The sequence below is a fragment of the Sus scrofa genome, chromosome 4 (assembly GCF_054392235.1).
Source record: "Sus scrofa isolate SSC_HxYL_T2T_F1_AM1 chromosome 4, Sscrofa_HxYL_maternal_Yorkshire_Landrace_v2.0, whole genome shotgun sequence".
NCBI classification, from domain to species: domain Eukaryota; kingdom Metazoa; phylum Chordata; class Mammalia; order Artiodactyla; family Suidae; genus Sus; species Sus scrofa.
Window position 1 is genome coordinate 100,497,385 of NC_139386.1, and position 16,824 is coordinate 100,514,208.

The 16,824-nt window shown below is 57.6% G+C and overlaps 2 protein-coding genes across 6 annotated transcripts in view; both read right to left on the minus strand.

Annotated features, from left to right (window-relative positions):
- Positions 1-3,540: 3,540 nt before the first annotated feature.
- Positions 3,541-8,706, minus strand: SLC27A3 (solute carrier family 27 member 3). Of its 4 annotated transcripts, none has more exons than XR_014844162.1 (10): positions 7,513-8,238; positions 6,952-7,161; positions 6,453-6,611; positions 5,756-5,880; positions 5,304-5,498; positions 5,106-5,153; positions 4,791-4,989; positions 4,453-4,550; positions 4,194-4,324; positions 3,541-3,878 (listed from the first exon to the last, which is right to left on the minus strand). XR_014844162.1 is itself a non-coding variant. In XM_085022908.1 (10 exons), the coding sequence occupies exons 2-10, from the start codon at positions 7,115-7,117 to the stop codon at positions 3,702-3,704; spliced, it is 1,341 nt and encodes a 446-aa protein (XP_084879034.1). In that variant the 5' UTR covers positions 7,118-7,161; positions 8,425-8,706; the 3' UTR covers positions 3,541-3,701. The 4 variants fall into 4 exon arrangements, 3 of the variants coding, with proteins under 3 accessions (XP_084879034.1, XP_013852550.2, XP_084879033.1); XM_085022908.1 differs by lacking the exon at positions 7,513-8,238 and adding an exon at positions 8,425-8,706 and having other exon boundaries at positions 5,106-5,196; XM_013997096.3 differs by having other exon boundaries at positions 5,106-5,196.
- An 811-nt stretch (positions 8,707-9,517) lies between these two features.
- Positions 9,518-16,824, minus strand: part of INTS3 (integrator complex subunit 3) — a 39,994-nt gene continuing 32,687 nt past the window's right edge. Inside the window, exons 21-30 of one of the 2 annotated variants that reach the window (XM_021088512.2) lie at positions 15,342-15,495; positions 14,262-14,330; positions 13,635-13,710; positions 13,027-13,140; positions 12,633-12,681; positions 11,438-11,605; positions 11,013-11,113; positions 10,803-10,875; positions 10,459-10,615; positions 9,518-10,339 (exon numbers count right to left, since the gene is read on the minus strand). In XM_021088512.2, coding sequence (XP_020944171.1) covers positions 10,262-10,339; positions 10,459-10,615; positions 10,803-10,875; positions 11,013-11,113; positions 11,438-11,605; positions 12,633-12,681; positions 13,027-13,140; positions 13,635-13,710; positions 14,262-14,330; positions 15,342-15,495 — 1,039 coding nt within the window. In that variant the 3' untranslated portion in view covers positions 9,518-10,261. 2 annotated transcript variants of the gene reach the window in all.

The window sequence follows — 16,824 nt, forward strand, 5'->3', positions numbered from 1 at the left end:
ATGAGATTGGGGGTTCAATCCCTGGCCTTGATCAGTGGGTTAAGGATCCGGCATTGCCATGAGCTGTGGTATAGGTCGCAGACACGGCTCGGATCTGGTGTTGCTGTAGCTTTGGTGTAGGCTGGCAGCTGTAGCTCCGATTCAACCCCTAGCCTGGGAACCTCCATATGCTGCAGATGCAGCCCTAAAAAGAAGGAAAAAAAAAGCTTATTTTATTTGTAATTACTTGTTATTTGTTTGTTTATTTATTTGCTTTTTAGGGCTATACCCACAGCATATGGAGGTTCCCAGGCTAGGGGTCCAATTGGAGCTACAGCTGCTGGCCTACGCCACAGCCACAACAACAATTTTTTTTTTTTCTTTTTTGCTATTTCTTTGGGCCGCTTCTGCGGCATATGGAGGTTCCCAGGCTAGGGGTCTAATCGGAGCTGTAGCTGCCAGCCTACGCCAGAGCCACAGCAACGCGGGATCCGAGCCCTGTCTGCAACCTACACCACAGCTCACGGCAACGCCAGATTGTTAACCCATGCAGTCGGGTTCTTAACCCACTACATCCCAGCAGGAACTCCTATTTTTTTCCCCTCTTTTTAAGGCTGCACCTGTGCATATGGAAGTTCCCAGGCCAGGGGTCAAAACTGGAGCTGCAGCTGCCAGGCTACGCCACAGTCACACCAGATCCTTAACCCACCGAATGGGTCCAGGGATTGAACCCAAGTCCTCATGGATACTAGTTGGGTCCACTAGCACTGAGTCACAATGGGAACTCCGGGAACTCCTATTTTATTAAAAAAATTTTTTTGGCTGCCCCTATGGCATGTGGAAGTTCCTGGGCCAGGGCTTGAACTCATGCCACAGCAGTGACAACACTGGATCCTTAACTTGCTAGGCCACCAGGGAACTCCCTTTATTTTTATTTAAAACAAATTTTTGGCCACACCTGTGGCATTTGAAAGTTCCTAGGCCAGGGACTGAACCGATACCACAGCAGCAACCCAAGCTGCTGCAGTAACAACGCCAGATCCTTAACCTGTTCCACCACAAGAGAACTCCCCTTTATTTTTAATTGTGCTAAATGGAAAACCTAACTATTTTGGATCCAAAGTGTGCCTCTTGCAGCTCTCAAGTTCTAGCACTAGTTATATAGGCTCTGTCTGGAAGGCAGTGTGCCAGCCCCAGCCACCTGGCTCAGTGCTTTGGAATAGAAGCCCCTCTTCTCGCTGTCCTTGCTAAAGTGCAGCTGCTCAAAAGCAGGCATCATACAGGGCCAGCTGACTTATTACACTTGGTATTTGTGGGTCTGCAGAGGGAGGTGTGAGGACAGGATTTAGACCAGTGCTATTCTGTAGAAATATAGTGTATCTGATCTGTAATTCTGCATTTTCTAGTAGCCACATTTAAAAACAAAAATAAGTAAGATGTGCTTTAATATGTTTTACTTAATCCAGTATATCCAAAATATTATTTCAGGAGTTCCCTGGTGGCTCTGCGGCTTAAGGATCCGGTATTATCACTGGTGTGGCTCAGGTTCGATTCCTGGCCCAGGAACTTCTGTAAGCCGTGAATGTGGCCAAAAAATAAATAAATAAAAATTGTATTTCATCATGTAAGCAATACAGAACAACTATTAATGAAATATTTTATTTGTGGTGCTAAGTCTTTGAAACCTGCACACTCACAGCCTAACTCATTACAGACCAGCCATATGTGAAGCACTCACTGGGCACACGGGGCAGCTACTGTATTGCAAAGCACAGATTTAGATGAAATGAAACAAGGATTGTGTGTGCTTCTAGTCTGTCGGTGAGGCTGAACTGGGTTTGTTGGTGGAAGGTGGGTGGGACAAGCTGTACATTTTGGAACAGGAGGGTTAACCATAGGGACCCAAAGTTGGTCACAGGGTGCATCTCCGAAGCTCTCATGTTGAGGAGCGCTGGAAGGGGAAAGATAACCCAAAGGAAAGTAGTAGAAATTTTTGAGGACCCACAGCTTAAAACCAAGGGGGATTTAGTTCTAAGGTAAGCAGCCGTTTCATCATTTCAAACTTTTAGATGATTAACTTGTTGTTGTTGTTGTTTTTCTAGGGCCTCTCCCACGGCATGTGGAGGTTCCCAGGCTAGGGGTCCAATCAGAGCTGTAGCCGCCGGCCTACACCACAGCCACAGCAACGTGGGATCCGAGCTGCGTCTGCAACCTACACCACAGGGCATGGCAACTTCGGATCCTTAACCCACTGAACGAGGCCAGGGCTTGAACCCACAACCTCATGGTTCCTAGTCAGATTTGTTAACCACTGAGCAAGGACAGGAACTCCATATGACGAAAACTTTTTAAACACCTCATTCAGGGGCCAAGGAGAGGCCTTTTTTCTTTCTTTTTTTTTTTTTTGTCTTTTCCAGGACCGCACCCGCGGCATATGGAGGTTCTCAGGCTAGGGGTCCAAATGGAGCTACAGCTGCCGGCCTACACCACAGCCACAGCAACATAGGATCCAAGCCGCGTCTTCAACCTACACTACAGCTCACAGCAACGCCAGATCCTTAACCCACTGAGCGAGGCCAGGGAACCCGCAACCTCATGGTTCCTAGTCGGATTCATTAACCACTGAGCCACGATGGGAACTCCGCCTTTTTTCTTTCGATTGCCCACCCCACAACATACCTGCCCTCTGAGCCCTGCTTCAGTCAAACTCTCCGCAGAACCTAAGGGGCCCCCACCTGGGCTGCTACTTCTGGGAATGTGGGCCTATGAGTAGGTAAAATTAGGAACATTTGAGTTGGGGGGCTGAGTGGACCCACTCTTCCCCTTCACTGATTTGCTTATCAAAGCCAGCTGTGAGGGAAGAGGGGTGGGCATCTAGAGCATACCTTTTTTTTTAAGGGCCACACCTGTGGCATTTGGAGGTTCCCAGGCTAGGGGTTGAATCGGAGCTACAGCTGCCAGCCTACACCACAGCCACAGCAACATGGCATCCGAGCCACATCTGCAACCTACACCACAGCTCATGGCAACACTGGATCCCTAACCCTCTGAGCGAGGCCAGGGATGGAACCTGCATCTTCATGGATACTAGTTGGATTAGTTACCACTGAGCCACAACGGGAACTCCCATCCAGAGCACCCTTTGCCCCCACAGAGGTTTGATTAAACCTCTGTTCTACCAGGGTGAGAAACTCCCCCAGGCCCCAAACACACCTGAGTCTGTGGAGGGGTTTCCGCTGGCCACAGGGGGCAGCGTTTCTGTGCCTCTGTCCACTTCTGCCACTTAAGCCAACCCCTTGGGTCCTCCAGCTCCCCAGAGAGCAGTGGGGGCCCAGCAATCAGGGAGTGAAACTGCGTCAAGATACATATGAGCACAGACGTCAGGCAGCCACAAGGGGTTTTCCGAGGACAAGGATCACCTGGGGTCACCTGAGAGGAAAAACACTGAGGTCCAGACACTGAGCTCCCGCCCACACAAAGTCAGGGTGATGGTGCCTGTGGCTCGGTGCCGGGAGGAAGTGTCAGAGAGAAAAGCAGTTCCACAGTCGGGGAAGAAGAATATTGTGGATCGGAAAGACAGAGCCAGGTTGGCTCGGGTTACATTTATTACAAAATAAAAATGACAAATCTGGTATAGCAAAGGTCCCTGACAGCAGCCGATGCACCTGCGATACCCCTCCCCCGACAAGGTCCCTCCCTCAGGCGTGCTGGTGTGGGGGCCCTCAGATGCGCAGGTCCCCGGCCAGGAGGGCACTGTACCGAGCAGGTGTGAGGGGCAGGTAGGCACCCCCGGCCTGGTCCAGAATGTAGAGTGGGTCAGACAGCGTGCTTGGGTCAAAGCCCTCCTTTGCCATCCGAACCTTCTGCTGCTTGAAGGTCTCTGTGGTGGCCAGAGACTCCTGGGGAGGGGGAGGCGACCAAGGGAGCTGAAGGAAGGCGCATCTGCCCCAGGGGATCATAGGAATTGCCTGGGTTTTGTTGCCGGGCAGGTCTGGGGAAAGGGGGGTGGGGATGAAGTCAGGGTTTAGGGGAGGGGGCGACAGGGAAAAGGAGGAGCCAGGGGTGAAGGGAGTGAAAAGCAGGCGTCTGGGAAGGAACTGCTCTTTCTCTTCACAGGGTGTATTATGCGGGTTCCCTTTGTGCGGTTTAGGGGCCACTGACTGCTGCAGATCTGTGGGGTGAGGTACAGGGTTGGAGGAGAAGTGGCTGGTTACCTGGAGCCTTAGGAATCGAGGCTGGGCATAAGGTGGCAAGTTCTCAGAAACGTGGGTGTAGAGCTGCACGAGGTCCAAAGAGTGTGGGGGACGCAGAACCAGGGCTGCCATCCCAGCCCTGCCTTCGTGCCCTGGTGGATGTGTGGGGCAGGGTCAGCCGTAGGGGCTGACCAGCGCGAGGCCTCACGCTCCCTGTGCCCACTTCGAGCTGGTGGGCTAGGTCCCTCCCCCAGCCCCTGCCCCTGCCATGCCCGGGCACCTGGCACAGCGACTCCATAGACGTTCACCTCCTGAAGAAAATGCAGGGCTTCCAGGGCCTCCGCCACCTCGGTCGTGGCCACATTCTCCCCCTTCCACCTGCCAGAGAGCAGAGATTGGCAACCGGGTCAGGGCCTCGTGCGCTCGATGGGGAGGGAACAAAGTCAGGGATGAGGGCGAGGTGCCAGGCGGTCTCGGGGATGAAGTGTTTAGGAGGCTGCAGAGGAGAGGTCCGGTGAGGAGCTGGGTAGGGACAGGAGATGAGGGAGCTGAGGTCTGGGGAGTTGGGGTCACAGCGATCAGATGCCCAGGAGAGGAAGGAGAACGTGAGACAGATACCTGAAGGTGTCTCCAGTACGGTCGTGGAAGCGAAGAAAGCCTTGGTCGTCGCAAACCAGGAGGTCCCCGGTGTTGAAGAAAATATCCCCAGGCCGGAAGACATCCTTCAGCAGCTTTCCCTGGGCCAGCTCTGGCCCCCCAGCGTAGCCCAGGAACGGCGACTGCTGGCTCACAGGGGCCACCAGCAGCCCTGGCTCACCTGGCAGAGTCACCGGGGTCAGGAGTGGCTGCCCACCCTGCCCAGAGCCTCCTGCCCCCTACCCCACTCTCCAAGTCCAATCCTCATCTGCCAGCTCCCCCGATCTGGGCACGAACCTGGAGATGTGGCCACACAGTGCCCCCGGGTATTCCGAACCGGCTCCCCTGTGGTGACATCATAGCGAATCAAAGAGAAGGGGAAGACATGCTGGGGGAAGGGAGACCCAGGCACTGGGTCATTTCAGGTGCACGAGCCCCCTCCCCACCAACCCCTGCACTGTTCCACGGGATCTCCAGTTTCCTCCTGCAACTCACCTTGTACAGCCAGGAAGCGCGCCCCACAGCTCCCCGCTGGCCTGTGTAGTTGAAAGTGGCCACGTTGCCCTCTGTCAGTCCGTAGGTCTCCAGCACCCGCAGGGGCCCGAAGCGCCGCACAAAACGCTCCCAGGTGTCCGGCCGCAGCCCGCTGCCCACCGCCATCCGGACCTTATGTCCATGCTCTGCCTGGTTCTGAGACACGTCGGGAGAGGGCGTGGGAGCTTCAATGCCGATGCCAGCTCCCCTAAGTAAAGCCCTGTCTCCCATTGCCCTCAAACCCCTTCCACTGTGACCTCCTTCAGGTGCCCTAAGCATCCGAGTCCTACCACTCCAGGCTCCTCCCCCTCCCCTTCCTCTCCCTCCCACCCCTGGACAACTGTTCCAGTAGCTTCTGCCCACTGCCCATCTCCCTGTCTCTGTGGCTCTGCCCAGGATCTGTGCCCACGCACCGGGGGCTGGTTGACAAGGTATCGGCATAACTCCCCAATGTACTGGAACACCGTCACCCTATGCTGCTGGCAGTCCTCCCAGAACTGACCAGCTGAGAACTTGGACTTCAGCACCACCGTGGCCCCTGCGAGAATCCGGGAGGGAGGAAGGAGGGGAAGTTAAGAGCTGGTGGGGGCAGGGAGTCCTGAACCGCCCCCCTCCTTCCTCGACACCAGCCTTCCCTGTAGCCAGGTCCCTAGAAAGGCCTGGCTGTGACAGGCACACTTTCCACAGGCCAGCTTGGCCCACCTGTGATTTGGAGAGGCTAATGTCTTCTCCCCACTTCCCATCCCCAAGCAGTCCATCCTGGAACCCTGCCCCCAAATCCCAACCCTTTTCTCCATTTGCCTCTTCCTGGGCTGACACAGCACCGCCACCCCCCCCCCCCCAACCTCCTGCTGCCCCCTTGCCTGGCCTTCTGCTAACTGCATGGCCGCCCTAGTTGCTTAGCCTGTAGGTCAGTGCAGGTGACACGTCTCCATTGAACCAGGAGCTCCTGGTGAGGAGGGCCTGCCTCCTCCTTCCTCTGGATTCTCTACCCTGAAGAACTCAGGAAGCACCCCAGGGAAGCACACCACAGTAGCTACTTAATAAATGTCTGCTGACATAAACATCTGCCAGAGGGCTGAAAGCCGGGTTGGGGAAGGGGAGACTGACCAATGCCCAAGCATCCCACGATGCCCAGCAGGGAGCCGGACATATGGTAGAGTGGGAGGGCGAGGTAGATCACATCCTCCTGGCGGGCACCGCACAGCTGGTAGAACCCCTGGCATTGCAGGACCTTCAGATGACTGATCCGAGCAGCCTTGGGGAGGCCTGTGGGGTGGAGGGTGGCGGTGGCGAGATCAGGAGAAGGGTCTGAGCTCCAGGTTTTGTCTCTCTCTTTGAGGTTTCCTGCAGGGTTTCCCCCAGCAAGAGGCAGAGGCAAGACTGAAACTGAGAAGGCAAGCCAGGCTGTCCTAGAAATGTGGGAAGTTCAGGGAGGTGGAGAGGGATGGGAGGGTTGGCAAGGCAGGATATGGCCACTGGGACGAACAACCTCTCCTGGGGCTTTGAGGGGTGGCCGAGAAGCTGAGGAGGTCACAGGTCCTGTTCCCAGGCCCCTGCCTTCCTTGGCTTTAGCTTCTGGGAGGTAAACATCGTGACCAGCTCTCACCTGTGGTGCCAGAGGTGAAGATATACAGGCACGTGTCCATTATGTTCTCGGGGGCAGAGAGGTACCCAGGCACTGGCGCATCCACTTCGGCTGAGACCTCAGCCAGCAAATCGCTGATTCCAGCCGGATAGGTTTCAGAACCTGCAGCCCACAGGTGGAGGCCCATGGCTCTCAGGGCCGGCAGGTCGGGCTCCAGGGACTCCAGGAATTCTGGATGAGGTGGGAAAGCATAGCTCCATGGCTCTAACCACTCTCCAGAAGCTTTCCCCACCCTTTGCCCTGTTCGCTCCCCCAACCCCACTCGCACTGCTCCGGGGTGAGGCTGAAGAGTACGGACGTCCCCTCAGGAGTCTGGGACCTGGAGCCCAACTCTACGGAAATCCTTGGGGAACCAGAGACCCAGCTCCAGCCCTTCGAAAACCCGGAGACTTGTTTCCCCACCCTTTCCGCGCCCCAGGGAAAGCTTGCCGGCGAGTTCCAAGCCCCCCTCTTCTCGGCCCCCCCGACACGCCCCTTTCCGTGGCTGGCCCCGCCCCCGTCTGTCGAGTGCTGCAGCCTTACCTGCGGCCAGCACGAGCGCGCGGGCGCCGCAGCTGCGGAGGCAGTGCAGTAGAGGACCCCGGCGCAGAGCAGTGGGCACAAAGGCGGTGCGCAGGCCGGCCTTGGCCAGCCCGAACCAGAGCCACAGGAACTCTGGGCAGGCGGGGAGCAGCAGCGCCACGGTGGCCCCAGGTGCCAGAGGTGCCGCGCCGTCCCCTTCCCGCCCGGCCCGCGCCGCGCCGCTTCCGGCCGCCGCCCACTGGCTTTCCCCGGCGCCCCGTGGGCCGCCGCCCCCGCCAGACCCCCTGTCCCAGCCTCGCGCGCGCAAAAAGGCGCGCGCAGCCCGGTTGCTCTGGCTCTCGGCCTCCGCGTAGCTAAAGCGCCGCGCGCCGTGAATGAGAAAGGTGTGCGCCGGGCGCTGCTGGGCCAGCTGCGCCAGGCGCCAGGCCAGGCTGCAGCCCCCCTCGGGACCTTCCGGGTTGGCTGCGGCCGCGGCCAGGGCACGCGCTCGAAGGACCCGTTTGCAGCGTAGGGCGCGCACAGTGAAGGCCAAGTCTGCTGCGAGCCAGCGCAATTGCGGCCAGAGGCGCAGCTTCGGCAGCAGCAGCAGCAGCGGCAGCAACAGCAGCAAGGGTAGCAGCAGGAAGGCGGCCATGGTGCCCGCTCCCTCGACTCGGTCCTGTCTGGCCCCAGCCGCTCACAGACTGCCCCGATGCTCCCTTCTACAAAACTGAGGCCGCTGGTTCTAGCGCTTAGACCTCTCCGTCCCGGGAGCGCGCGCGCTGGCACACGCCCCTTCCCACCCACCCAGCCCCCCTCCCCTCGGGCCGAGAGCAGAGGCCCCGGAGGAGTGCTAGTGGGGGACGGCCCCGCACGCCCGGCCCTCCCCACAGCTACGCTCCGCCCCAGGCGCGCTCCCTCCCCGCACCCTACCAGGTCTCGGGCTTGCTCCCGCCTTCCCTCAGTCTCAGGGTCTGGTCCCGTTCCGATTTTCTCTAGGAAGATCTAGGCATCTGGCTGGACTTGGGGCTCCCAGCCAGAGAGCTAGGGCGCTAGGATCCAAGTCTGTCTTTCCCTCTCATCCCATTTTCACTCGTGATGGGAGGGTGACGCTGCTCTCTCCCAGAAGAGACTGAAGAACTCGGCCCCTTGCCCACATGGTGCTGCAAGTCCCGGCAGGACAGCCAGACCCAAGCCTTCCCTCCATCCGCCGCCGCCGCCCCAGGAGATAGGTGGGGTTAAGTAGGGGAAAGGTGGAGGCTCAGTCAGATTTCTGGAGGGGCCGTGGCGCAGAGGCCCGTCCCTTTGGGCAAAGGTACAATAACTGGGGCCAGCCAGTGAATGCTTTCCATCCTGATTTTAATTGGGGCAGAGGAAACCGGGGAAGGAGAGAGGAAGGAAAAAAGGAGGCCTCGGGCAGTTTAGACTTTCAAAGAAAGTTGTAGCAGCTTTGAGGGAAGGGAGAACCCGGGTTCTGTAAGACAAATTTGCAGGCTGAATAGGAGGAGCTGTCTGAAGTCAGCCCAAACCTCTCTCCTCAGCCTGCCACCCAGCCTCCCAGGACAGCAGCGGGACAAAAGCATAGCCAAGGAGCTCTTTGCTGGTACACCTGGCTGGGCAGGTGGCCAGACTGTGGCGGGTTCCTTCTCCAGGTGTCTGAGCCCTCTCCGCTAGGCATGCTTCTGCTCTCTAAGATCCGAGCTGGGAGCCTCTCTCACCGCCCAAGACCTAGTCCTCTCCAGCAGTTGGTACGCACTAGCATATAACACTGAGAGATGGCTAAGGACAAGACAGCCTTTGGGAGATGGTGTCAGCATTAACTTCTGCCTGGACAGCCCAGTGTCTGGCCTGCACTGCCCGAGGCAGCAAGAAGGATGGGGGTAAAGCCAAGGCCCTCCTGCTCCAGACAAGGAGGCGGGCGGCGGGGGGAAAGGGGAAGTTGTGAAGCCACGAGGTGGGGTGCCCATTAAATGGAGACCACCTGTACATGCACAGAGTAAGTGGGGGCAGCAACTCCGGCACGAAAGAGATTCTGGCTTGTTTTATTGTCATTTAAAAACAACTTTTAAAAATTCGATTATCTCTGCCAAAAAGAAAAAAAAAAGAAAAAAGAAACAGAACCAAGGAAATGGGACCATTCTTGACAGTTTTGTGGAACATGTCTCTGGGACTCCCTGGGCTCAAAGTGCCAACCTCAGGCCAACACAAGCCTCCAGGGCATCCCAGGTGGGGCTGTGGCCTCTGCATCTGCCCCATGGAGAGGAGAAGGTGACTTGACCATGTCACAGATTAAATGCCCATTTCATGACTGATGTATGGAGGGCCACTATAAAATGCCTGTTCAGAGCAAATCAAGACGTGGAGGGGGAAGGCGGAAGGGTGCCCGCACACCATTTGCACTCTCAGTCTAACCTCTCCGGCCAGCTGCCCCTTTGCCATTTCTCTTCTCTGTTGAAACAGCCTCTGGGGAGGCTGCGGGAGGGGGCAGGGGCTGAAGGCGTCCACCGCAGTCCAGGTTGTGTACGGCCTCTGGCTTCAGTGGGAGCAGCAGTGTGTCGGGGGGCTGCAGGCCCCAGAGAGGAGGGAGGAGGCGCCGGGGCCGCATGGCAGCTTCTCAGGCTGGGCTGGAGGAGGCAGCTCGTCCTTCTCACAGGGGAGCTCTGGGATGGGGACAGGGTGTTCCCCGGCATCTCCCCAGCCCTGTTAACCTTTGATTCACCAAGGAGGGGAGGGGGCAGTCCGACTGGGGCGGCAGGGGAGACCCGGGGCCTCAGTCACTGTCAGAGCCCACTGCAGAGGACCCTTTCCGTTTCCGCTTGGTGGGCTTCGGTTTGGTGTCTTCTTCCTCCTGGAAGAGATGCAGGGAGGGAATCACCAGCCTGCGCAGCTGCTGGCCCCAGCTCTGCCCGCACCCCACCTCTCTTTCTCCTCCTGTGCACGGCTGGGTGCCTGGCCAGGGGGTCTCACCGAGGCACTGCTGGAGCCTGACTCTTCCTCAGCATTGGGGGGCTGGGCGGCATTCTTTCGACTTCGGGGGCTGGACAGAGCTGCTTTTCGTCGGCTCTTGGGTGGCTTGGTGGAAGAATCCTCGTATTCCTCGGCCAAGGAGAAGAGATCGCTGAACCTGAGGGAGAGAACCCCGGAGGTGGGCGTCCTGGCCCCGCAGCTGTCCCTCAGCCTTTTCTCTGCCCCTTGCCAGGGTCTCCGTTTGTTTTCAACCCCATGGTCTTGCTGATCCTGAGTCCCCGGCAGGGCCCCTCCCCAGGCCTTCTCCAGCTACTCCCTGAGGCCAAGAGCGCAAGGAGCCTCACTTCATCTTGTGGGCTTCGTCACAGCTCGCCTGGACATGCTGCAGAGCCTGCAGAATTGGGGTCTGGCTGAAAACTAGACAGAGAAGGAACGGAGAGTTGGAAAGAGGCACAGTGAGGTGCCGGGGAGCCGCCCCCACCCGGGGGCCACAGGTGGTCTGAGCCAAGGCAGCACCACGCACGCGCTGGGCTCAGAGGGGCAGCAAAGCGTACAGTTCTGCTTGGTGTTGGTCAGGTTGAGACGCAGGTTGTCCAGGTGCTCTAGGATCTGCTCCAGAGTCAGCTGGGCCAGCTTGCTGCTGGAGCTCCTCAGGCTGCGGGCAAGTCACGAGAGCCCAAGTCTGAGCTTGGGGTGAGGACTCTAGGAGCCGGACCCCCTCCCCCATGGGGGTTCCTCTTAAGACAGAGGCAGCCCGTACAGAGAAGGGGACAGGAGGGCTGGGAGGAGGCTAGGCAGGGAAAAGGGGGTGTGCAGAGACTGGGGGCCAAAGACTAGGCCACTAGGAAAGGGGGAAGGGGCCACAGTGGTCCTGCATGCCAGGCAGCATCACACCACTAGATGTCGCCCACCAGCCAGGCAGGGACCGCCCTGTTGCCGCCGCAGGGGAAGGTGGGCAGCCTGGCCTGGAGGGGCCTACCTCTGCCTCTTGCGGGGGAGGCTGTTGTTCTTGATGAGCAGGGACTTGATGTGCTCAGCCAGCAGTTCATCATGCTTCATACACCAGTGCCTCAGGATGCTGGTGGTGAACTGGTCGTCTGGGTGGCAGGGCCGGCTCAGCACCATCTTCACCATCTCTTCGCTGGGCCTGGCGGGAGGGCACGCTGCTCGCACAGCTGTCCCCAGGAACCCCTGGAGCTCGCCCACTGACGTCCCCCCCACACCCCAGCCTCCCCGCCCCTGCCCAACCCCAAGCTTGCGGTAGCTTCCTACTCTCACATCCCTCTCCCTCTTCTCTTTGGGCCAAGGAATGCCCGGTTTCATCCTCTGTGGGAGCCAGGGGACGAGAAGTGAGACTCTGCGGTTGCTGCAGCAGTAGGAGGTGCACATGCCTGGGTGTGTGCCGGGAAGGAGGCCCACTCCCCACTTGGCCCAGAACAGTCAGCAGGGGGGCCAGAGAGACCAAAGGGCAAGCATGTGCGGTGTGAGTGCTCCCCTAGCCCCGCCCCGCCAGAGCTCTGGGCCACCCTGGTGTCCAGGCTGAGGACAGTAAAGGGCAGGGGGCTGAGAAGCCACAGCCCCACACAGCCCTCTGGCCTTCCCACTTCCTTTAGGACACTGTGTACCATTTCTAGGCTCTCAGACAAGAGAGGAGAAAAGGTGGAAGGAAGGAAAGAAGGTAGGAAGGAAAAGACACACAGCTGTTGGCCCATTTATCTGGGGCTGTTGGAGAAATGCCAGTGGCAGAGGGAGGGGCCGCTGCCTTCTCGCCCTCTACAGCCCGCCCCTGGCACGAGCACAGGCTGAGCGAGGGGACAGTGTGTGACCCGTCTGCTCCGACCCTTCCTCCCCTCGGGTTAGCATGTGGTGGCCTCAGGAGGGTGGGGGAGGGGAGCAGGAGCCACCGGGGGTTAGAATCACTGTGGCAGCAGGAAACAGGGATGTCCGGTCTCCACCTCTGAGGGCAGCTCCTGGTGGGCAGGGGGGTAAAGCCGAGAGGAAGCCCAAGTCCCAAGGGAGCTGCTTATTTGTAAATCACTTTGGGGGAAGGGCAGAATGAGCAGATGTCAACAATAGGAAAAAACATGAGCGGAGGGGACAGGCGCCCTTTATCCAGCAGCACCTCTTGGTGTGTTGGGTTTGGGGATGGAAGAGCCCCCAAGGGCGGAACTCACTTCTCTCTGCGGAGCTGAAGCAGCAGGCAGGACAGGGCCTCTGGGTGCTCTGTGGGGGAGGGTAGAGGCTGTTCAGAGGAATGCGGAATTCCAGGAAGAAACCCTGGCACCCATCCCCCAACCAAGAGCCACTGGAAGGAGCAAAGATAATCTTCAACAAGAAACCAGGCAGAGCCATCCCCTCCCTGACCCACTCCTATGCAGCCTGGAGCCCCCTGAGCCCCAGCCCGGTGCCTGGCTCACTGTGGGCCTGCAGGGCCCTTCTGAAGAGCAGCAGCGCCTGTAAGGAGGGAGCAGTGGACCTGGGCTCTTCAGGAAAGCAGCCCAGAGGCCAAGCCTTGCAGCAGCTGGACCAGGAGTGTCCTCTCCCCTGTGTTCCCACAACCCTGCTCACCCTTGTACTTGAGGTGCTGCAGGATGGGGATTATGGTCTCCAGGGGGATGTTGTGGGCCAGGAAGAGCTGCCAGGCACAGTACTGCTCAAAGGTTTCCCAGTCCAGGCTCTGGACTGAGGAGACAGAGAAGAGACACACTCATTCGTATTCTCTCTCCCTCCCTCCCTCTCTCCCTCTCTCTCTCTCTCTCTCTCTCTCTCACACACACACACACACACACACACACACACACACAGGCATACACACACACACACAGGCATACACACACACGCACACACAGAGCTAATCCACTGACAGCCAGCCAGCACCCCAGCAGGGAGAGTGAACCTAAGACTGCAGATCCTTGCTCTTTCCACACAAGGCTTATTTCCAAAGCCTTCATAAAACTTCTGTATTTCCTTTAGCCCCGAGGCCGAAGGACCAAGGGGACGTCCTTCCAATTTACAGAGCAAGCACGAGAGATCCGGACAGACACTGCCCGAGACCACACAGCGGTGGCACCATGTTCCAGCCCTCTCAGCCCCAGACCCAGCTTCTCTGTTACTACAAAGCCCATGGGGCAGCCACCCCCTCCTTTGCCGGGCCACCTGAGGCCCTGCTCACTCACTGAGGATGTTTAGGACCGAGTCTTTCCGAAACATGACCAGGTTCCCCATCATCACATGGCAGACCAGCTCCTGGAGCTAAAGGCGAGGAGGGAGAAGGCAGAACCCACTGGTTCTAAAAGAGGCCACGCAAGGACAGGCAGGAGGGATCATTGGGGGAAAATCAGAGGAATGAAAACCTAGTTTTAAAGGAATGGGGGGAAAAGGCACCCGATGGATGCCAGGGGTTCTGAAGGCTGAAGGAGACTGGCAGAGGAGCAACCGGCTTCTCAGGCCTATTTGGAGCGAAAAGTAATTAAAAACCACCCCTCACATCCTGATGGCAGTGGTGGAATGGGCAACCTCCCCACTGGGAGGTCACCTGGGCCTCGGATCACCCCAGCCTGTGCTGAGGAGGACAGGGCCCTGGATGGCTGGATTACAGGTCTCGGAAGGAGAAAAGCAAAGGAAGAAGGGCTCCTGCAAGCTCAGCTTCCTCCTGGGGATGAGGCAACCGAGTGGAGAGGAGCAGCAGAAGCAGGGTGACAGCCAGGAGCAGGAGCAGGGGGCCGGTGAGCAGAGGCTCCTGCCTGTGGGCCATGGGGGAGGCAGAGCCCTGTTTCCCGCTCGGGTGACAGCTCTGTGCTCACCTGCGCTGAGTCGATAACAGCCACGATCATGTTCAGCAGCTCCCCGCTCCGCAAGGTCTCGTCTGGAAACTGGAGAAAAAAGAGGGCAGGGCGGGCAGGAGTCCAGAGGGCGCCCCTTAGCTTTACCCTCAGAGCCCATCCCCTTTGCCTAGCACACACTGAGGGGGGTGCCTAGCCAGGCAAGGGGTCCTCATGTAAACCCCTAAACCAAGCTCCAACAGCTCTGACGCTGGCACTCTAACCTTAAAAAACCCAAGTTCAGTTACTTGCGTGTACAAACCCTGCGTGTGTGGCAAGGACAGGGCTGGAGCTGAAAGGGGCTGGGTGCATACAGTTAGCTGTGTGTAGAGTGGTGACAGGATGAGCATTTGCATCTTTGGCCACAGAGAAGTCCAGTCTACACGGACTCTTGCCAAAGAAGCAAAGGTGTAGAGAGTGTGTGTGGGGGGGTGGGTGCGGGGTGTGGGGCAGGCAGGGTCCCTTCTGGAGGGGCAGCTCACCGGGGAGGGAGCTGGGCACCCGCGCCCCTCCTCCCCCGAGTGCTTGGCTGACATCCCTGTTGTTCCTCCCACTGACGGCTGCCTGCCCTTCCTCCTGTCCAGCCACACGCTGTGCCGATTTCCCTGTTCCTGGGAACTTTCGCTGAGAGGAGGAACTTATACCGCCTCCCGTGGCCCAGTTCCTAGAGGAGAGGGTTAGCGAACCAGGGAAATGAAAGCTGAGTCTCCACTACAGAGGCCCTGGTCCTGGAGCCACTGGAGAGAACCGGAGGCTGCGCCGTCAGACAGCAGGAGGGCCTGGGACCTGGACACCGATGGCTGGAGGCCCTATGCTGGGTCCGAGGATGCAAGTGTACAGGCCCAGACCCCAACTCACGTGACAAGAACCCTGGGGGTTTTAGAAATGTTTCACTTTGATAAGGAGAAGCAGGAGGAGACGGCTGTGGTGTGGGAAGAAAAGGCCTAGGGAGGCTAGCGGGGATGGGGGAGGAGGGACAGGCTTGGTGCAGCGGGATAACGCAGTCTCCCGAGAGCCCGCCTACACGGCTCCCCATCTGCATGGACACAGACAGCTACTGACCTCTGTGTAGATGGACGGTGTGAGGTGGCACAGCAGCCGCACGTCGTCCTCCTGGCAGGCCTTCATGTCCATCATCAGGCAGGTGTGCAGATCACCCAGCTGGGTGGCCTGGGCAAATGACTCATACAGATTCATCTTTCCTGCGGCGGCTTTGCTGCAAGACCAGTTGGGCCTCAGCCTGACCCAGCCCCCAGCCCAAACATCCCCTAGGTAGAGCCCCACCTAGAATCCCTGTGCGGCCCTGGGTGCCTGGGACTGATCCATCACATGGCCCTCCTTTGCCCTCCGCGAGGACGTGGCAACGTACTGGATCAGGAGACACCCTTCTTTCTCCCCATCTTTCCCCAGGGCCCCACAAAGGGTTCAGACCACATTAGGAAGCTACTACCCAGTAAGAGTCAAGAACAGGAGAGAGAGGGCTCAGGTGAGGGTACAGAAAGCCTCTCTACTGCTTTTTGGGTTCTGAGCAATGAAAGCAATAATACATGGAAATCCTACTTTACACATATACAAAAAACTTCACTCTTAAGAGTTCCTGTTGTGGCTCAGTGGAAACAAATCTGACTAGCATTCATGAGGACGAAAGTCCGATCCCTGGCCTTACTCAGCGGGTTAAGGATCTGGCATTGCAATGAGCTGTGGTGTAGGTCACAGCTGTGGCTCGGATACCACGTGGCTGTGGCTGTGTCTCTGGCGTAGGCCAGAGGCTACAGGTCCAATTGGAACCCTAGCCTGGGAACCTCCATATGCCTTGGGTGTGGCCCCCCCCAAAAAAAGCCGAAACAAACAACCCCCCCCCAAAAAATCTTTGTGTTTCAAAGGATACCTACAAGAAGGTGAAAAGTCAAATCACAGAGTGAGAGAAAAAATTTGCAAACTATGTATTTGATAAGGGACTTGTACCCAGAATATATGAAGAACAGTTAAGTCCACAAGATAAACAAATACCTAATTAAAAAACAGAGATTCAAACAGACATTTTTTCCAAAGAATATGTGCAAATGGCCAATAAAAAACACATGAAAAGATGCTCAACATTACTAGCTACTAGGGAAATGCAAATCAAAACCACAATGAGATACCTCTTCACACCCATTAACCTGGCTATTATCAAAAGCCAACAGGTGGGAGTTCCTGCTGTGGCACAACGGGACTGGCAGTGTCTTGGGAGCACTGGGATGCAGGTTCGATCCCTGGCCCGGCACAGTGGGTTAAAGATCTGGCATTGCAACTGTGGCTCGGATCTGATCCCTGGCAGGGGAACTCCATATGCTGCAGGATGGCCAAAAACTATTAAAAAAAAAAAAAAAAAAAAAAGCCAACAGGTGTTGGGCTGTTGGGCAGTATGCAGAGAAGTCGGGACTCTCACACACTGTTGGGGGGAACATAAAATGGGTGCGGTCACTTCCGAAAACAGTGTGACACTTTCTCACAAATTTCAAAACAGTTACCACGGGACTCCGCATGTTTACTCCTAGGTAAT